This window comes from Plodia interpunctella, chromosome 11 (assembly GCF_027563975.2).
Source record: "Plodia interpunctella isolate USDA-ARS_2022_Savannah chromosome 11, ilPloInte3.2, whole genome shotgun sequence".
Taxonomy (NCBI): domain Eukaryota; kingdom Metazoa; phylum Arthropoda; class Insecta; order Lepidoptera; family Pyralidae; genus Plodia; species Plodia interpunctella.
The window spans coordinates 2,190,923-2,206,982 of NC_071304.1; the positions used below are offsets into that span (position 1 = coordinate 2,190,923).

Here is a 16,060-nt window from a genome sequence, read left to right on the forward strand (position 1 = left end):
TGTCAGTTTGGTTTGTTGTTTACTTACCTAGGTACCTACTTGTTTATTTAGGTAGGTACTTTGCGCAGCGCAGGTTTTTCAAAGGGAGGCTTTGTTGTTTAGGGTTGGGTATAGGAGGCAGACAAGAGGGGTGCGTTATAAGAGGGTGAGGAATTACAAGAGGTGAAAGTGGGTGTCGGCTTCTGCCTTGGGGTTGGGATTCTGATAGTGCGAGAATTCAGTGTCGGACGTGTGGCTCTTATTGTACTTGTGTTTTTCTTTGTTTTATTCAATCAATGCCAATTAGAAAATAGTGATATCACCATGAAAAAAGGCTACAAAGTCACTGATGTAAAAAGAGAAAAGAAAATAGGCATCGCCGCCGAAAATTTGGAAGAGTTGATTGAGAAATCTCGTCATAAATTGGGCGTAAGTACCTATATTTTAGAAGTATTTTTAATTATTCATCCGTAATCTAGCTTATAACATTGAATTGGTTGTTAGATTCATTTAAAACTAGCGTTTATCCTTGAATTTCCTATGTGGGTCAATGCTAAGCCTTGACATATATAGTAAGGCCTTGACATAATTCGGCCCGCTGTTTTCAGTTCAATGTCAGTTGCGCGGATTGCCGCCTATTCGTGGCCGAGGACGGCACGAGGGTTGACGATGACGACTATCTGGAGTCTCTGCCATCTCAGACTCTGTTCATACTGCTGAAGAGATCCGAGAAAATGGTAACTGGTATGTTTTGTGGATTTAAACATAAAAGTTGCGTATGTTTTATGTAGAAGTAGCTGTAACTCAGGGTGTTGGTTATTAAGGAACTGATTGAATGTATTAATCCCTTATGGGGCAAATAGGAATGATGAGATGAAGTTAAGGAACTTTAAACAATACTATGACACAAATCTAACCTGGCTAAATCTATTGTGGTCATTACATGGAATTAAACACACACAACAACTTTCTTGGCATTATTAATGGAGTGGTTTGCCATTGCCTTATATATCCATTTCACATACAAGTTAATAATAATCAACCAGTGTTCAGGTTTCCTCATGATGTTTTCCTTCACCGGAAGCAAGTGGTGGTCAATGAAAACTACTATACATGAGTCAGATTGGTGGTCTTTCCTTCGGGCCAATATAAAAAGACCTGAAGAGTTACTCACCCTGGAGAAAGCCACAATAAGCGGTTTTAGTGGGATAAGCACCACAACCATTGAGAATCTCGGCTTACATTAAATTTTAATACTTCAACAGCAAATGCTCATCAGGCTTAACAACTTTGGTTAAGGCGACATTTCTATATTTCCTATAGTTTAGCTGGACCATCATTGTTCTCCATCAGGTGTTCCAGATTCTAAAACCATTTATACTTTATATGTTGCCCAGGCTTAATAGCTATATAACAAAAAAAGTTTAATTTGAATCCATCCAGTAGTTCTGGAGATTGGTATGTACAAACAGACATACAGACAGATTAAAAAAAAAAAATACTCTATTGCTTTGACAATGTACATATATTCAATGTACAGATTTTTTTTTTCTACTGTTTTATTTTATGTATTGATTGATGAAAGAGTGACAAACATTCTGAACTTTTTTGTAATAATTAACTTAGTTAATGTTTATTCTTGTCTATGTCATAGATAGGACTGATAAATTAAATGGGCAATAGTTTTAGATTATGATTTATTTTGTCTTTTTAGACTTTGATTACTTCTACAACATGATTCGATCCACGAAGAAGGACTATATAGACACAGGGGAGGCTGCCAAGGAGTTCCTTAGCAGCAACATCAAGGAGAAGTTTAAGACCTTCCAAAAGTACATCGCAGCAGCCGACGATGCTCGCACCATGCTCAGTGAACGAACTCAGGATCCACAATGGTTTGAAGGTATATGTTCATTCTAAAATTTGTATTCTAAAGTTTAAAATTTGTGTCTAATGCACATCTGTTACCTTCTTCTTATATTGATTCTAATTTTCAGTTCATATTATAAATATAAATTATTTATTCCTCATCAAGAAAGTCTTTCGAGTAATAAAATGTTTTCAGGTTTAGAGCCAAATGAAAAAACCAAAGAGCAGTCTATGTCGAAACGTGTTAAAGACAGAATGAGAGGGTACTACTATAAAACAAAGACTGCTTTGCAATCATCCGAACTCTACATAAATTCTAAAAACGGAAGAGGTAAGAAGCTGATTGAGCAATTCCTAACAGACTTGCGCAAGCTACTTGAGAGTAGCAAGTATAATGACACATATTTTAACAGGAAAGCATGTAAGAACGCTCGTCTCTGCGATGAAACAGGTCTCTTTCAATGTGGGGGACTCTGGAATAAGAATGAGTGTGACTATGAAGAACAACATGTTATAAACCCTTACAGGAGCAGGGAAGAAAGGATTATATTCCAGACTTGGAATTTAGATCATAAAATCGAGCTGTCAAGGTCCATTATCCCAAAAATATTGGAGGCTATTGAAGCTTTGTACAGTGGCAATGTAATATGCAATACTTGCGAGAATGATTACCGACTGGGTAATATCGAAACTGACAGATATTACCTGCAAATATTTACAAGGAAGAACCTTAAGTTGGTGCATATAGTGTGCCACTACAAGGGGAAGCATGACGCGGAGTCAGATGTGTACACCGTGTGCAAGAAATGCTTTGGCGCCCAGAGCATTGAATATAGCGGTTGAATATTTGTAATGAAATCTATGGTCCTGCTGTGCTATGAGCTAGATTAAATAAAATTAAACTTGAAAAACAAATTGACATGCAACTTTTATCAACACAAAGGCGCATCGAATTCGACCCTTGTCTAGCTGAGCACAGAGGACCAAATCTTATATTAGTAGTACTATCTTACGTTAATAGAGAAAAAAACTATTTATCAAAGTTGCTAAATATTTACATATAAATATTTCGCCGCGTTTTTCCTGCTACTGTAGAAATAACAACCTGTGATAGGATTTAATTATAAGAACTCTTAAGTACTCGTATTTATCAATCTTATTTTTTTAGTGTTGTGCCAAAGATCGTATTTTCTATCTTTTACACTATTTCGCTAAGTTTTATGTAAAGGATATCTTGTTCTATTTACCACATAATATATGTTTGTGGGATCTTTTTATATATTTTAGCAGATTTACTATATTTTTTTATCATACATCAAGCTAGCCGAAAAGGTTTTCTTGTTGGTCTTGATACTAACTTGAACATTAATTTACAATCTGTCTCGAGTCTAAAGAGAAAATAAATCATCTTGACCCAATTGGGAATCGAACCCAGTTTACTATTTAATCTTAACGTATCCATTAAATATAAGAAAGTAGTATGAATATCATAGTAGCCTTTTATGGTAGTGATTATTTACAATACATTGTTAATGTTGTTATTAGATAAAACAATTTTTCTATTCCTTGTTTACATTCCTCCCTTCATAATAAGATATGACGCAAATCGTATCTCATATAAATAGCATATTTTTATGTTCTGTAAGCTTTGTCAAAGGGAAACCAAAAAAGCTCTGACAAAGCATACAAACTACTCGTTTTAGAAAATCACTACGGTCAATCAGTTTTGAAATATGACGGGAGATATGTATCTCATCTATATTTATCATAAAACTGTAACTGGACTTTGTCTGTCTGTACATAGAAGATATTAATGAAAAATAAATAGGAGAGGATTATTTAGGGGGTCAATGGTCAATATGTAACTTTGATATTACAATGTGTGAATCAAAGATTATAATGTTTTTGATATAAATACTTATTTATTTTTAATACGATGCAATATCTTGTGCTATTTATATGAGGTAAATAAAATAAAATATTGATTTGTTTGTATTGTAGTGAATTTTTATATTTATTTTTATAAACAAGAATGTAATTTTGCAATATATGGAAAACGGTTGTGTATGATTCTGTTAGTTTTGAACAGGGGACAGTGATTACATGAAATATGTTCAATGCAATGCAACTAAGTATTTATATACTTAGTTATATATAGTATAACTAAGTATATAATTTATAACATTGTAACAATAAAATACGTTGCGTAAAAAAGACATGTCAAAAAAATATGCAAAAAGAAGTATAAGGGCCTGCCCTTAAACGTCTTTTTGCATATTTTTAAAGTGGTGGAACAGGTTCTACCACTTTCTGGTAAATAACCATATTGTAATCTGACAGATAAATTATCCAGTTAATTGTTCAACACTGTGAAACAAATAACGACATATGTTCGTATATGTATGTAACGACATGTGTTGTTACAGATATATAATACAGATCAGATACTTATCAGAAAGTGGTGAGACGGGGCCTAAATGATCTGTCCTCTTGGGTAGAAAAATAGGGAAACTAAACCAAAAAGACGCCACGCAAGAAATATTAACCTCAGATTGAATACAGGGTTATTAGCTAGCCATATATCCAATATAAAACTACAATCATATTCCCACACAAAATTACGGTGACTGGATAGCAAGATACTAATCAATAATTTACGCATAATGTTCTATTATAGATATCAATGAAATTTCGTGAAATTCCTACGGGAGCGAATAAATCCCTCAGCCGTTTTTAACATCTATTTGTGTGTGTGTATGATTGTTGTTTGCTGTCGCAGAAACTCACCGACTGAGGCAGCGCGCCGCCCGATCGAATTTAGATTTGAATTCCGCAACTTGGTTGCCGTTGGGTTAGATAGGAACAAATGATAGATCAGAGAAAAAAAGGGTGGGTGTTGTCAGCTGCGAAGCATCTCCTTACTTCTCTGATCTAAGGTGACGGTACTCTATCTCTTATTGGTGAACTAGTTTAGTTTTTAATAAGACATATTCTATTAGATATTTGTAGTTAAACTATATAATAAATATACTCGTATATAGTGCTCACCAATTTGAGGTAGACTTAGGATTGGTGGAAATAAATACTTCAAATTTATGCATGGTTTTTTCTGATTTGTTTCAATTGTATATGCATGACAAAATAAGTATATTTACAAATGTTGTACCATGGGCCTGTTTCACATTCGTTGAATAGCAAAATATTTAAAAAATCCGAATCAATAAATAAATGAATGTTAGTTGACTAAAAATGATGAAAGCTCTATCAATAATTAAGTCAACTAGCTAATGATATGCGCAACGGGGCAATTTTATTGCGGGATAAGCTTAAAATATGAAGGGATCCCGCCATCTTAATAACATTCACAGTTATTCTTGCTATAATAACTTGCGCGAAAATGATTAGGTATTTTTATTTAGTAAGAAACTTGATAACAGCAACGGAAGTTATTCTGATTAATTGAAATTACGTCTCGTAAAGTTTGCCACGTTGCACCTCATTTATCCACCCACCCAGGGCTGGTCCCGCGGTTGTGACGCACGCCTGTTACCTTTTAAGAATAATATAACAGAAATACTATTTTGCGACAATTGTACCCCTTCGTTTAGATAGTAAGTAGTGGTTTAAACCAGATAGCAATAATTAAGTAGCAAATGTAGGTGTTAGAATCGCGACGTCATGTGTGGAAAAAAGATTATGCTAAAATAAGACATATTAAACTTTACAATCCTAAGGTAGTATAATAGTTGAGGGGTCAGATTTATCTGCCCCTACTATATTTATTAACTCAATTTGAATAAGCTGAGAACGCAATACACTGTGTGACGGGTATGTCAACTAAATGGCGGTAAATTGTGCTCGAGCTGCTTTTGCAAGGGTCGGTCACAGGATGGGTGACCAAAATGTTATATGTCGTTTCTCAGCGCTTTGGAAGATCTGGAGCCTGGTCAGGCTGTATTAATGGTTACAATTAAGTAGTGTGTGGCACATTGTAATAAATACATGTGTATGTCAAGCTACGTATCCACTAGGCGAATTAACGCGCAATAGGACTGTTTCATCAATAATATCTAACGATTCCAGTGACGTACGTCCATCTACTCACACAAATTACTAGCTTTTGCCCTCGGTTTCTCTCGCGTATGTTCAATTTAGAACAGTACTTTTTCCGGAATTAAAGGTAGCCTATCTATGTACTCATATAAATAGATTGGTTGAGTAGATAAAGCGAGAAGTGGTAAGAAATAAACTTACTTCAGGGCTTATAATATCAGGATTAGGATATAGCGAGAAAGAGCGATAAGTTTCATCAATTGTTGCCTAATGTATACAAGGCTTCATGTTAACGTTAATACAGCGATGTCAATAATGTAACTAGTTGCTTCCAATAAAGCTTTAGTGTTTGTAGTCTTGTAGTTCGTTTAGCTGCGAGGTCTGTACTATACTGTATTAATACCTTCTTGTCCTGTTGTATGTATTCGGAATGTTGCTCTGTACTTGTATCCAAAATAAAAATAACTTTAAGCGTTTAATCTGAATGTAGACATTAAAAAAAAATTAAAAAGTTACAAAATTGAAAAATACTTATTCTCTTTTTACTACTTTTTTCAACTAGTTACCAAATGGCGAGAAAATTGTCGCTTTGTAACTGCTGCTTAGGCAAGTTTGGTTACCAAAGCGGACGTAGAGATAAGAGCGTTATAATCTCATTTCTGTTTTCATTATTGATCTAACGTCGGTTCATGTAATGCCAGGCGTAATTTTCCAAGTTATCCCCCAGCACTGCTGTACGATCATCATAGAAGACACCTTCAATTAATTTAGGAAATTACAAACTATTAGGAAAAAAAATGGATTAATCACACCACATTTATGCCGATATTAGCAAAAATTTAGTAAACATGACAAGAAAGCAAATTTTTCTTCATCTGCTTATGTAACAATAGGTGAATAGTCATGAAAATATATTTACAGCTCGAATCGAATGAAATGGTTCAATATAAAATTGTTAATAAATATTTAAATATATTTAAAATGGAAACATTATGGAGTTTTATTCTTTATTTGTATGAAGTCTATATTCATATAAAAAAATCACTCACTTCAACATATAATTACTAACCCATATATTGGACTCTATAGGATTTGTTGTTGAAATAGTTTGTGTCTCACAAACTTACACACATTAAAATCGATTTAGGGTATGATGGTCAAGTCAGAAAGTTATATATATACGTCAAGTAAATTTTAATTAAATATTTAGATACGTCAAGTAAATTTTAATTAAATATTTAGATACGTCAAGTAAATTTTTCCCATGTATGTTTTTCAATTTCGTCGAGTATAAAAGTTTTGTTTTTCGCCAAAGCTTGTAAAATTTCTAAATAGGTATTAGGCTTGACAAATCAAAATATATTTGGCAAATTGAAACTATAATATAATATTTACAATAGGCTTGAAGTTAAAACATTTCATTGACTTTTCAATCAGAAATTTTACATGCTTTGGTGAAACAAAACTTGTTTTAATACATTTCCCATATTGTATATGGGAAAAATTAAAAAAATTACAAAATAAAATTTCATAAAGTTAAATTAGCAATGAATATGGGTAGGTTGATGCTTTTGACTGTATGATTGATTTTAAGATTAAGGAAATTGATAAGTCTCATTTAATTTCTTAAAATATATTGTAATATGCTTACACGATAGCACAAAATATTTCTCCTATCTCCTCTTACGTCCTGGGTTCTTTTTGCTCGGATTCCTCTGTCCCTTGCCGCCTTTAGGTTTCTTCGCGGAAAAGTTGGTGGCGTTCCCCTTGCCCTTTCGTTTGCCGCCTTTTAGTGGTTTCATTGTCTTCTTTTCTTCTGACCTACTGTAATAAATATTTATTTAATTTAAATGTATTATAAAAAAAATAGAAGTAATGTTTTCGGTTCAATTGGCTATTCAACTGGGCAAAGAATAAAATGTAAGAAGGTATTTCAAACACGATAATTAAATGTCACTTCAATTGATCAGTTTTATTAATTGCTTTTTTATTCCAAATTACATGTTCTTCTACACCAACCATCTCTGTCCTGGACCATCCTTATCCAGTTGTTGTTGTAGGGTATATTTATATTTGTATGTTCATTATTGAATAAACCAGTTAGTCAGTAACCGCCATCTTTCATTGACGTCTCACTGGCGACGAGTTTCGGTGCGTGCATTTAGGTAATTTGTGTGCGGTGTATCGCGATATTAAGCAAAATGCCGATAGGGAAATTAGAGCCTTTCGATTTGAACTCACAAAAGTGGCCGGCGTACATACGCAGAGTGCGACAATATATTGTGCTGAACGAAATCAAAGCCGAGTTGCATGTGCCCCTATTGATAACGGTCGTCGGCGAAGCTACATACTCGCTTATGTGCGATTTATCTTCGCCCGCACATCCTGAGACCAAGACATTCGACGCATTAGTCAACCTCGTAACGCAACATTTGGAACCACAACGCTCCGAGATCGCCGAACGCCACGTGTTTCGTTTGAGACGGCAACGTGTTGGCGAAACACTCACGGATTACCTGCAGAATCTTAAACATCTAGCCACTACGTGTAATTTTGGGAATAATTTAGAGGAAAACCTTCGCGACCAGTTCGTATCAGGCTTGATGAATGAGACTATGCGATCTAGAATTTTCGCTGAGGAAAATATCAATTATAAAAAGGCGGTGGAACTGGCTCTCGCGCTGGAGGCTGCAGAGAAGCACGCGGAAGTGAGCGGAGCCACATCTGTGGCTGTACAGGAGGCTTCAGGTGCTGGCGGCAGCGGCAGCGGGGCGGACGAAGGCTTGCATCAGGCGAGCGCCCGGCGCGGGGCCGGCGGGCGCGGCGCGCGACTCGGCGCGGAGACCTGCTGGCGGTGCGGGAAGGCGCACCGGCCCGACCGGTGTAGGTTTGCTAATTACAACTGTGATCGGTGCAATAAAAGAGGGCATTTGAAAATAATGTGCAAAGTGCGTGGTGATCGGTCAATAGGTCGGCAAAATTTTGTGAGTGAAATGGAGGAAGTATCGGATGATGAGGACATTTTCAACATCGAACTGATGACTACAGGTACCAAACCATTTTATATTAAAGTGAACATTGACGGTTTTCCAGTGGAGAGTGAGATAGATACGGGCAGTCGCATATCTGCAATCAGTGAAAGTTTTTATAAACAATATTTTACACATAAACCCATCACTGTCCAAAACATTGTATTGCGTAGTTATGCCGGTTCACCGATTGAATCGCTCGGGTCGATTACTGTGAACGTTACTCTCGGGCACGTAACAGCTAATAATTTAACACTTTATGTGATTAAGAATGGGAGTCGCCCACTTTTGGGCAGAGAATGGATTCGCGCTTTAAATATTAAACAAATTAGTTTTAATAAGATACGAGAAGACTCGATCGGGAACCGATTGGCTACAGAATTTCCAGAAGTGTTCACAAGTAAATTAGGAACTTGTACAAAAACAATTAAATTAGAATTAAGTGATAAGTCGCCGGTGTACGTGCGCGCGCGGCCGGTGCCGCTGGCGTTGCGCGCGCGCGTCCAGGCCGAGCTCGAGCGGCTCGAGGCCGAAGGCACCATCTATCGGGTGGAAAACTCGGAATATGGCACTCCGATTGTACCTGTGGTCAAGGAGAACGGCGATATTCGAATCTGTGGGGATTACAAAGTAACCATTAATCCGAAGTTAAAACGCGAATTTTACCCACTTCCTCGCATTGAAGAATTGTTTGCGACCCTCAGTGGGGGTGAGGAATATAGCAAAATAGATTTAACACATGCTTACGCACAGACAATGTTAACGGAAGATTCCCAGCCTTTTACTGCGATTACAACCCACCTCGGCACGTTCGCATATCGTCGTACTCCATATGGCTTATCTTGTATCCCAGAAAAGTTTCAAAAATTGATGGAAGAAACCCTGAGAGGGGTGTCGAATACCGTTGTATTTTTGGATGACATCGCTGTCACCGGGGCGACTAGAGCATTGCACCTATGTAATTTAAGATTAGTCTTAGAAAGGTTAAAGGTCATGGGATTAACAGTTAAAATGGAAAAGTGTACATTCTTAAAAGAGAGTGTAAAATATTTAGGATTTATAATTGATAAAAAAGGCTTACATCCTGACCCGATGAAAGTGGACGCGATTGCTCGCGCCCCGCGACCAATGGACGTCACGCAGTTAAAAAGCTTCCTCGGTATTTTAAATTATTATGGTAAATTTATCCCTAACCTGAGTTTGATGATACATCCCTTGCATAAGCTTTTAAAAAAAGGAAATACGTGGAATTGGTCACCGGAGTGTGAGCACGCGTTTAAGGATGCAAAAAAGGCATTAACCAGTGACAGAGTACTAGCACACTATGAAGAGGGGCGGCCGCTCGTGCTATCGGTGGACAGCAGCGCGTACGGGGTGGGCGCCGTGCTGGCGCACAGCACACCGCAGGGCGAGCGGCCGGTCAGCTGCGCCTCGCGCACGCTCAACGATGCGGAAAAGAATTACAGTCAGTTAGACAAGGAAGCGCTCGCAATATTCTTTGGGGTAACGCGACATCACCATTATTTATTTGGTAGGAAATTTACGTTGCGCACCGATCATCAACCCTTAAGCCACATATTAGGGCCCAAACAAGGCATACCCCAAACAGCTGCGAGTCGCTTACAGCGCTGGGCGGTTCGGTTAGCTGCATATGATTTTAAAGTTGAATTTGTAAGATCGAGTGAGAACGGACCGGCAGATGCGCTGTCTCGTTTGCCTTTGTCTAGCGAGCGCCGCTGCACTACGCGGCCGCTAGGTTATATGAATATAGTTATAGACAATGTACCGGTTGATTTCAGAGATGTTAGTAAACACACAAAAGGAGATGCATTGTTAAGTAAGATATTGGGGTATGTTAAGTTCGGTTGGCCGTTAAAAGCGAGTTGTGAGGAAGAAAAATCTTATTTTGAACGGAAAAAAGATATTGTAACTGAATTAGACTGTCTTATTTACAAATATAGAATTATTATTCCACCAAAACTGCGTAAAATGGTATTAGAAGAAATACATGAAGGCCATTTAGGGATCAATAAAATGAAGAATTTGTCACGTAATTATGTTTATTGGCCTGGGTTGGATTCTGATTTAGAAACTGTTTGTCGTACATGTGAAGCATGTCGGGCGGTCCGCGACGCACCCCCTCACGCGGCTATGCATCCGTGGGAGTATCCATTGGTACCGTGGCAGCGGATACACGCTGACTTTGGAGAATATGCTGATAAACGGTACCTTATAATTGTCGATGCACACTCGAAGTGGATCGAAGTAATAACAATGACGCGAACGGATGCACTGTCAACAATTTCTGCTTTTAGGTCTATATTCGCCAGGTTTGGTCTACCTGCACTACTCGTGACTGATAACGGCCCACCATTTTTCTCTGAGGAATTTAAAAACTTTTGTTTACAAAATTGTATAAGGCATGTGACATCGGCGCCTTACCGACCGCAAGGTAATGGGGCCGCGGAAAACGCGGTAAAAACGATTAAGAAAGCAATCAAAAGGGCAGTACATACAGGAGAAAATGTTGAAAAGGCCTTAAGTGTATTTTTGTTTTCTTATCGCAACTGCGAGCATGCAACTACAGGCGTCTCGCCTGCGGTACTTATGTTGGGGAGACGGTTACGTAACCGCTTGGACGCGCTCCGTCCGGACCTAGCAACTGTCGTGCGAGCTGCTCAGCAGCGTCAGGTCACCAATGCGAAAGGTAATACCAGAGAAATAAATGTTGGTGAGCCTGTCCTAGTCCGAAACTATTCGGCAAAAGGAAATAAATGGGAGCAGGGTACGGTTACAGCGAAGACAGGACCAGTTTCATATAAAGTAGGTTTAGACAAAGGGTTAGAATGGCGTAGACATCACAATCAGTTATTGCCTGTTAAAGATAAGTCTCGTTTTTCACTGACCCAGACTAACATTAACCCTTCGCGGGAGGAAGAGAAAACAGTAGAGGACTATGCGGAAGAGTTTGAAGACGCAGCGGACGTAGGGAGTAGTGAGGACGGAAATAAGGTACCCGATATAACTATAAAACCCAGCGAAGTTAATTCAAAGCCGGTCGATTCAGAATGTTCCACTCTCCCTGAACCCAAAGTGTCTGCCCGCGCACTGCGTGCCATGAAACGGGCAATTAAACAATAAATAAAATATACTTATGTACTTATGAATTAGTAAGTAAGTTTAGACTTAAGAGGGGAAAGGTGTAGGGTATATTTATATTTGTATGTTCATTATTGAATAAACCAGTTAGTCAGTAACCGCCATCTTTCATTGACGTCTCAGTTGTCAGCAATTTATATTATTAGAGATAACTAGATAGATGACATGTAAATTGCTGACTATTATAGAAAAATTGTCAGAGCTTCAATATGGCCAAAACAACTTCTCTATGTATTTTTTAAACTAACATTATGATACTTTGGGTTACTTTATTAAATAAATTCATACATGTATTTATAAAAATACCAGTTCCTGAAGTTTGTTACCTTCAGGTATTGTGAAGATTATCTGATAATACTTACATTACTTGCTCATTATTTATATGCTTAGTGATGGCCTTCTCCATGTCAATTTTGGGTCTCTTATTGAGAATGCTGTCCAAGAGGTTAAGGTTGTGCTGTTTCTCTGCCTGTGGTGTGGGTATGGGGGCCTTGCGTTTGCGTTCCTTTCCTGGGATTAGTTCGTGTATGCCTATGCCGCGTGCTTCTTTCTCTTTGGGTAATTTATCTTGGAACTTGCCGAGGGAAGCTGTTGACGCTTTTGCTACCAGGGCTGCAGTGTTTAACTGAAATTAAATTAAAAACATGGATCACATAGACTTCATAACAATTCCTAATTTGAAATGTGATCTTCATTTCTGCATATTGCCCATTGATATTTTTTTGTTTTACTGGCAATACTTAATACATTCATATGTTGAATATGTACAAGAGACAAGTGTATTCATAAAGCGAGCCTATGTGTATAAAAAAAATAGTTATTCGTAAACTCAACCTGACTGCAAGTTTCATGTAATTGATTATTTACCTGTGTAGATGAGGCTTTGTCAGAAGTGACAGGCAATCCAACCCTGGGTATCTTCACTTTCCTGGCCCTGGCAATATTCTTTAACCTCTGCAACTCGTTCTTTGCCACTTTCTCAGACTTCTCTGTAGCTTTCTTCTCATACATGTCTGTCATCGGATCCACATTTTGAGGAACTTCAATAACCCAATTCTTTTCTTTTTCTGCGGCTGCTTTCCTAAATCTATAAATATTTAAAATAATAATTTAACACTGTACAAAGACACAAACATGTTGAACTGTTAATATGTTTTATGTTTAATAATTTGTTTTTGTGAAGTGTTTGACATGATTTATGCTAGGATAAATTATTGCTATCTCTTTCATTTATGAAATCGAAAGGGTTTACAAATGTATGTAGTATGCACTGCAAATTTATTTCCATATACTTTTGCATGGACTTCATTACTGACCCATAGAGAGGCACCCATTTCTGCAACTGTTCATCCCATTCCAGTTTATCCTTCTTCTTCTTAGTAATTCCTTTTGCTTTTGCGAATTCCTGCCATTTTGTCAATGGTTTAGGCTTCGGCACTGGCTTGGCTCTTGGCAGTACTGTGGTGGGGACAGGGAGACGGACAACAATAGCCTCCTCAATCCTTTCTGTTGGTAGTTCCCATACTTTGTTTAACAAAAGCTGAGTATTGTCACGACTAAGTGAAAGTAAGTATTCATCCTTCTTTGACCTAGAACACAAAATTCAAAATTACACATTTCAGATAATGTAAAACCAAATTGCCACATGGTGCAATACTAAAATACTTTTTACAAATTAAGTGAATATTTATTGACACAATTAATGAAGAGACTGGGTATTAGTTTTTAAAATAAATTGTTGTACGTAATAATAATTGTACTTACTTTAATAATTTTGTATCCAAATCATTGGAATCTGAAGCTAGAAGTGTGCCTATGTCGTAATCTAACTCCAAGTGCTTATCAACAGTTATAGACTTATATTTTTCTGCTTTTTTCTGTTCTCTTTCCAATATTTCATTAACTATTTCCATTGTTATATATTAAAATAAAAACGCAAAAGATATAACACAAATGTGGAACACATAACCCCCATCAACAACAAGTTGTATGGATAGATGATAAAGAGAGATATGTCATTGTCATTTTGAGAGTGCATCAAAAAACGGAACGTGTTTGGCCTACCATGGAATTAGTAGATCGACTTTTTTTTTTTTTTTTGAAAGAAAGAAATCATTTATTCGGCAAACACATAAAATCCAAACATACAAAAGAGTAACAAATATATATCGAATAAAATATGTAAGCCGAAATGGCGACCAGCTCAGCATGGTGCCAAGGTATCAAGCCAAGGCGCTGATTTTCAGCTGGAACCAAGTACAAAAGTAGGTATGGTGGCAAAATAAACAAGTTAATATGTACGGAAACAGAAACAAACAACAGCAAACAATAGGATTAAACATATGACTTAGGAAAAAATGTAAAAAAAGGAATAAGGATAAATTACATGGAAGCTATGGAAAATATATATATATATATATATATAAAGTATAAATATGAACCTAAAAATAATTCAATGTATTGCCCTCAATTTGCCGCAATAAAGTAAACTCTTTGATGCGTTTACGGAATATTGTGACTTGCGGGGGCACTGCCGCATGTCATGCCCCCAGATACGTTGTACGTAGTACCTGTCTACTAATCCATGGTAGGTACTTCTACGGAGTATGTAGGTACCATGGTTTGAGACAAGAAAAATAAGAGCTTTGCTTGCGAGCTTCCTTATTTGCCCGTATGTTTGACATATACATATATACATACCGAATCCGTGCTGCCTGTCCGGCCGGAATCACTGTGGGAAACACCTCACAAGAACGCGATGATGCAGTCTGAGGAAAAAAAAACTACTGTCACTTTAACACTAAATGTCATCGTTGTGAAAATATCTGTAAGCAGGCCATAAAATTAATAAGTGAAGTGAAGCAAGAGCAAGGCAAGGTAGGCAATGAGACACAAATACATTGAGAAAGGAAGGATAGATACCTAGTTTTGAATTTTTGATTACGTTCGTTACGGTTGATTTATAGTTATTCAAGTATTATAATATTATCTGAAGTAGCTACAGTAAATAATTGATTACATCTGTTACTGCAATACTCATACAAAAATCATGACTGCAGACTCTGAAAACAATTATTGTTTCAAAAGTGAAAACAAATTTATTGTCAAGAGTGGAAACAAAAAACGTATGTGGAGATCACTAAAACAAATACTGACTGCTGAGCGGGCTTTACCTTGGCCTCCCGAAGCTGTGTTATGTGTGTATAACATATCCATATCCAATCAATTTTTTCGTTACTAATGTAATAAGCAAAATCTCTGTCAAACAACAGCCTTTTTATGCTTTCAGATTATTCTATCAATGCTCCGCCGACATTCAAACCAACGAAAAAATATTCTGACATATCAGGACTGCCAGCTCCTTACATAGACCGTCACTCAAAGCTGCATTACAGTAATGTTGAAGAGTTCACCACTGTTAGAAGCCTACCAATGGACATAACAGCAGGTTACCTTCAACTGAGAGGAGCAAATACAATTGTAGGTTAAAAAGCTATAAATTGATTAATCAAGGTCTACAGTGTTTGTGCAACATCTAAATGATCCTTAGTTGTGAATCTTTATCATTGCATTACTTACATTCTTGTTTTCTCTTATTGGACCTGCAGCTAGGTATTTGAGGTTCCTCATTTAGTATAATTTGTGATATATGTAATATGTATATAATATTTAATTTATTTACTTCAGTAAATAACTCAATCTCAATAAACACCCACTTGGTTTGTATAGTAAGGTGAGTTACTGAATAAACATCTATATATTTTGTATCAAATATCCAAGACTTTTTTTTGTCCTAATCCAAGCCTATATCTAGCAGAATGTACATTACCTATGGAAATATATTTAGAATATACAATTTTTATAGTTCAATTTTAGAGCTTACTGCACTTCACTGCACAGAAGTGCCCTGTGGACTGGCTGTACACAGTGTTCCTTGAGCAACCTATGAGTCCAATATAATAATCAGGTTT

General features: G+C 36.9%; 3 protein-coding genes across 3 annotated transcripts; 2 read left to right on the forward strand and 1 right to left on the reverse strand.

Annotated features, from left to right (window-relative positions):
- Nucleotides 1–141: 141 nt before the first annotated feature.
- Nucleotides 142–3,673, forward strand: Drep4 (DNA fragmentation factor-related protein 4). The gene is made up of 4 exons (XM_053751109.2): nucleotides 142–408; nucleotides 588–723; nucleotides 1,694–1,882; nucleotides 2,045–3,673. The coding sequence occupies exons 1-4, from the start codon at nucleotides 304–306 to the stop codon at nucleotides 2,689–2,691; spliced, it is 1,077 nt and encodes a 358-aa protein (XP_053607084.1). The 5' UTR covers nucleotides 142–303; the 3' UTR covers nucleotides 2,692–3,673.
- A 3,845-nt stretch (nucleotides 3,674–7,518) lies between these two features.
- Nucleotides 7,519–14,095, reverse strand: LOC128673348 (uncharacterized protein). The gene is made up of 5 exons (XM_053751111.2): nucleotides 13,854–14,095; nucleotides 13,406–13,678; nucleotides 12,957–13,176; nucleotides 12,452–12,714; nucleotides 7,519–7,725 (listed from the first exon to the last, which is right to left on the reverse strand). Exons 1-5 carry the CDS (start codon nucleotides 14,000–14,002, stop codon nucleotides 7,575–7,577), a joined length of 1,056 nt encoding a protein of 351 aa, XP_053607086.1. The 5' UTR covers nucleotides 14,003–14,095; the 3' UTR covers nucleotides 7,519–7,574.
- An 877-nt stretch (nucleotides 14,096–14,972) lies between these two features.
- LOC128673826 (uncharacterized protein) lies at nucleotides 14,973–15,863 on the forward strand. The gene is made up of 2 exons (XM_053751948.1): nucleotides 14,973–15,286; nucleotides 15,379–15,863. Exons 1-2 carry the CDS (start codon nucleotides 15,139–15,141, stop codon nucleotides 15,576–15,578), a joined length of 348 nt encoding a protein of 115 aa, XP_053607923.1. The 5' UTR covers nucleotides 14,973–15,138; the 3' UTR covers nucleotides 15,579–15,863.
- The last annotated feature ends 197 nt before the right edge of the window (nucleotides 15,864–16,060 follow it).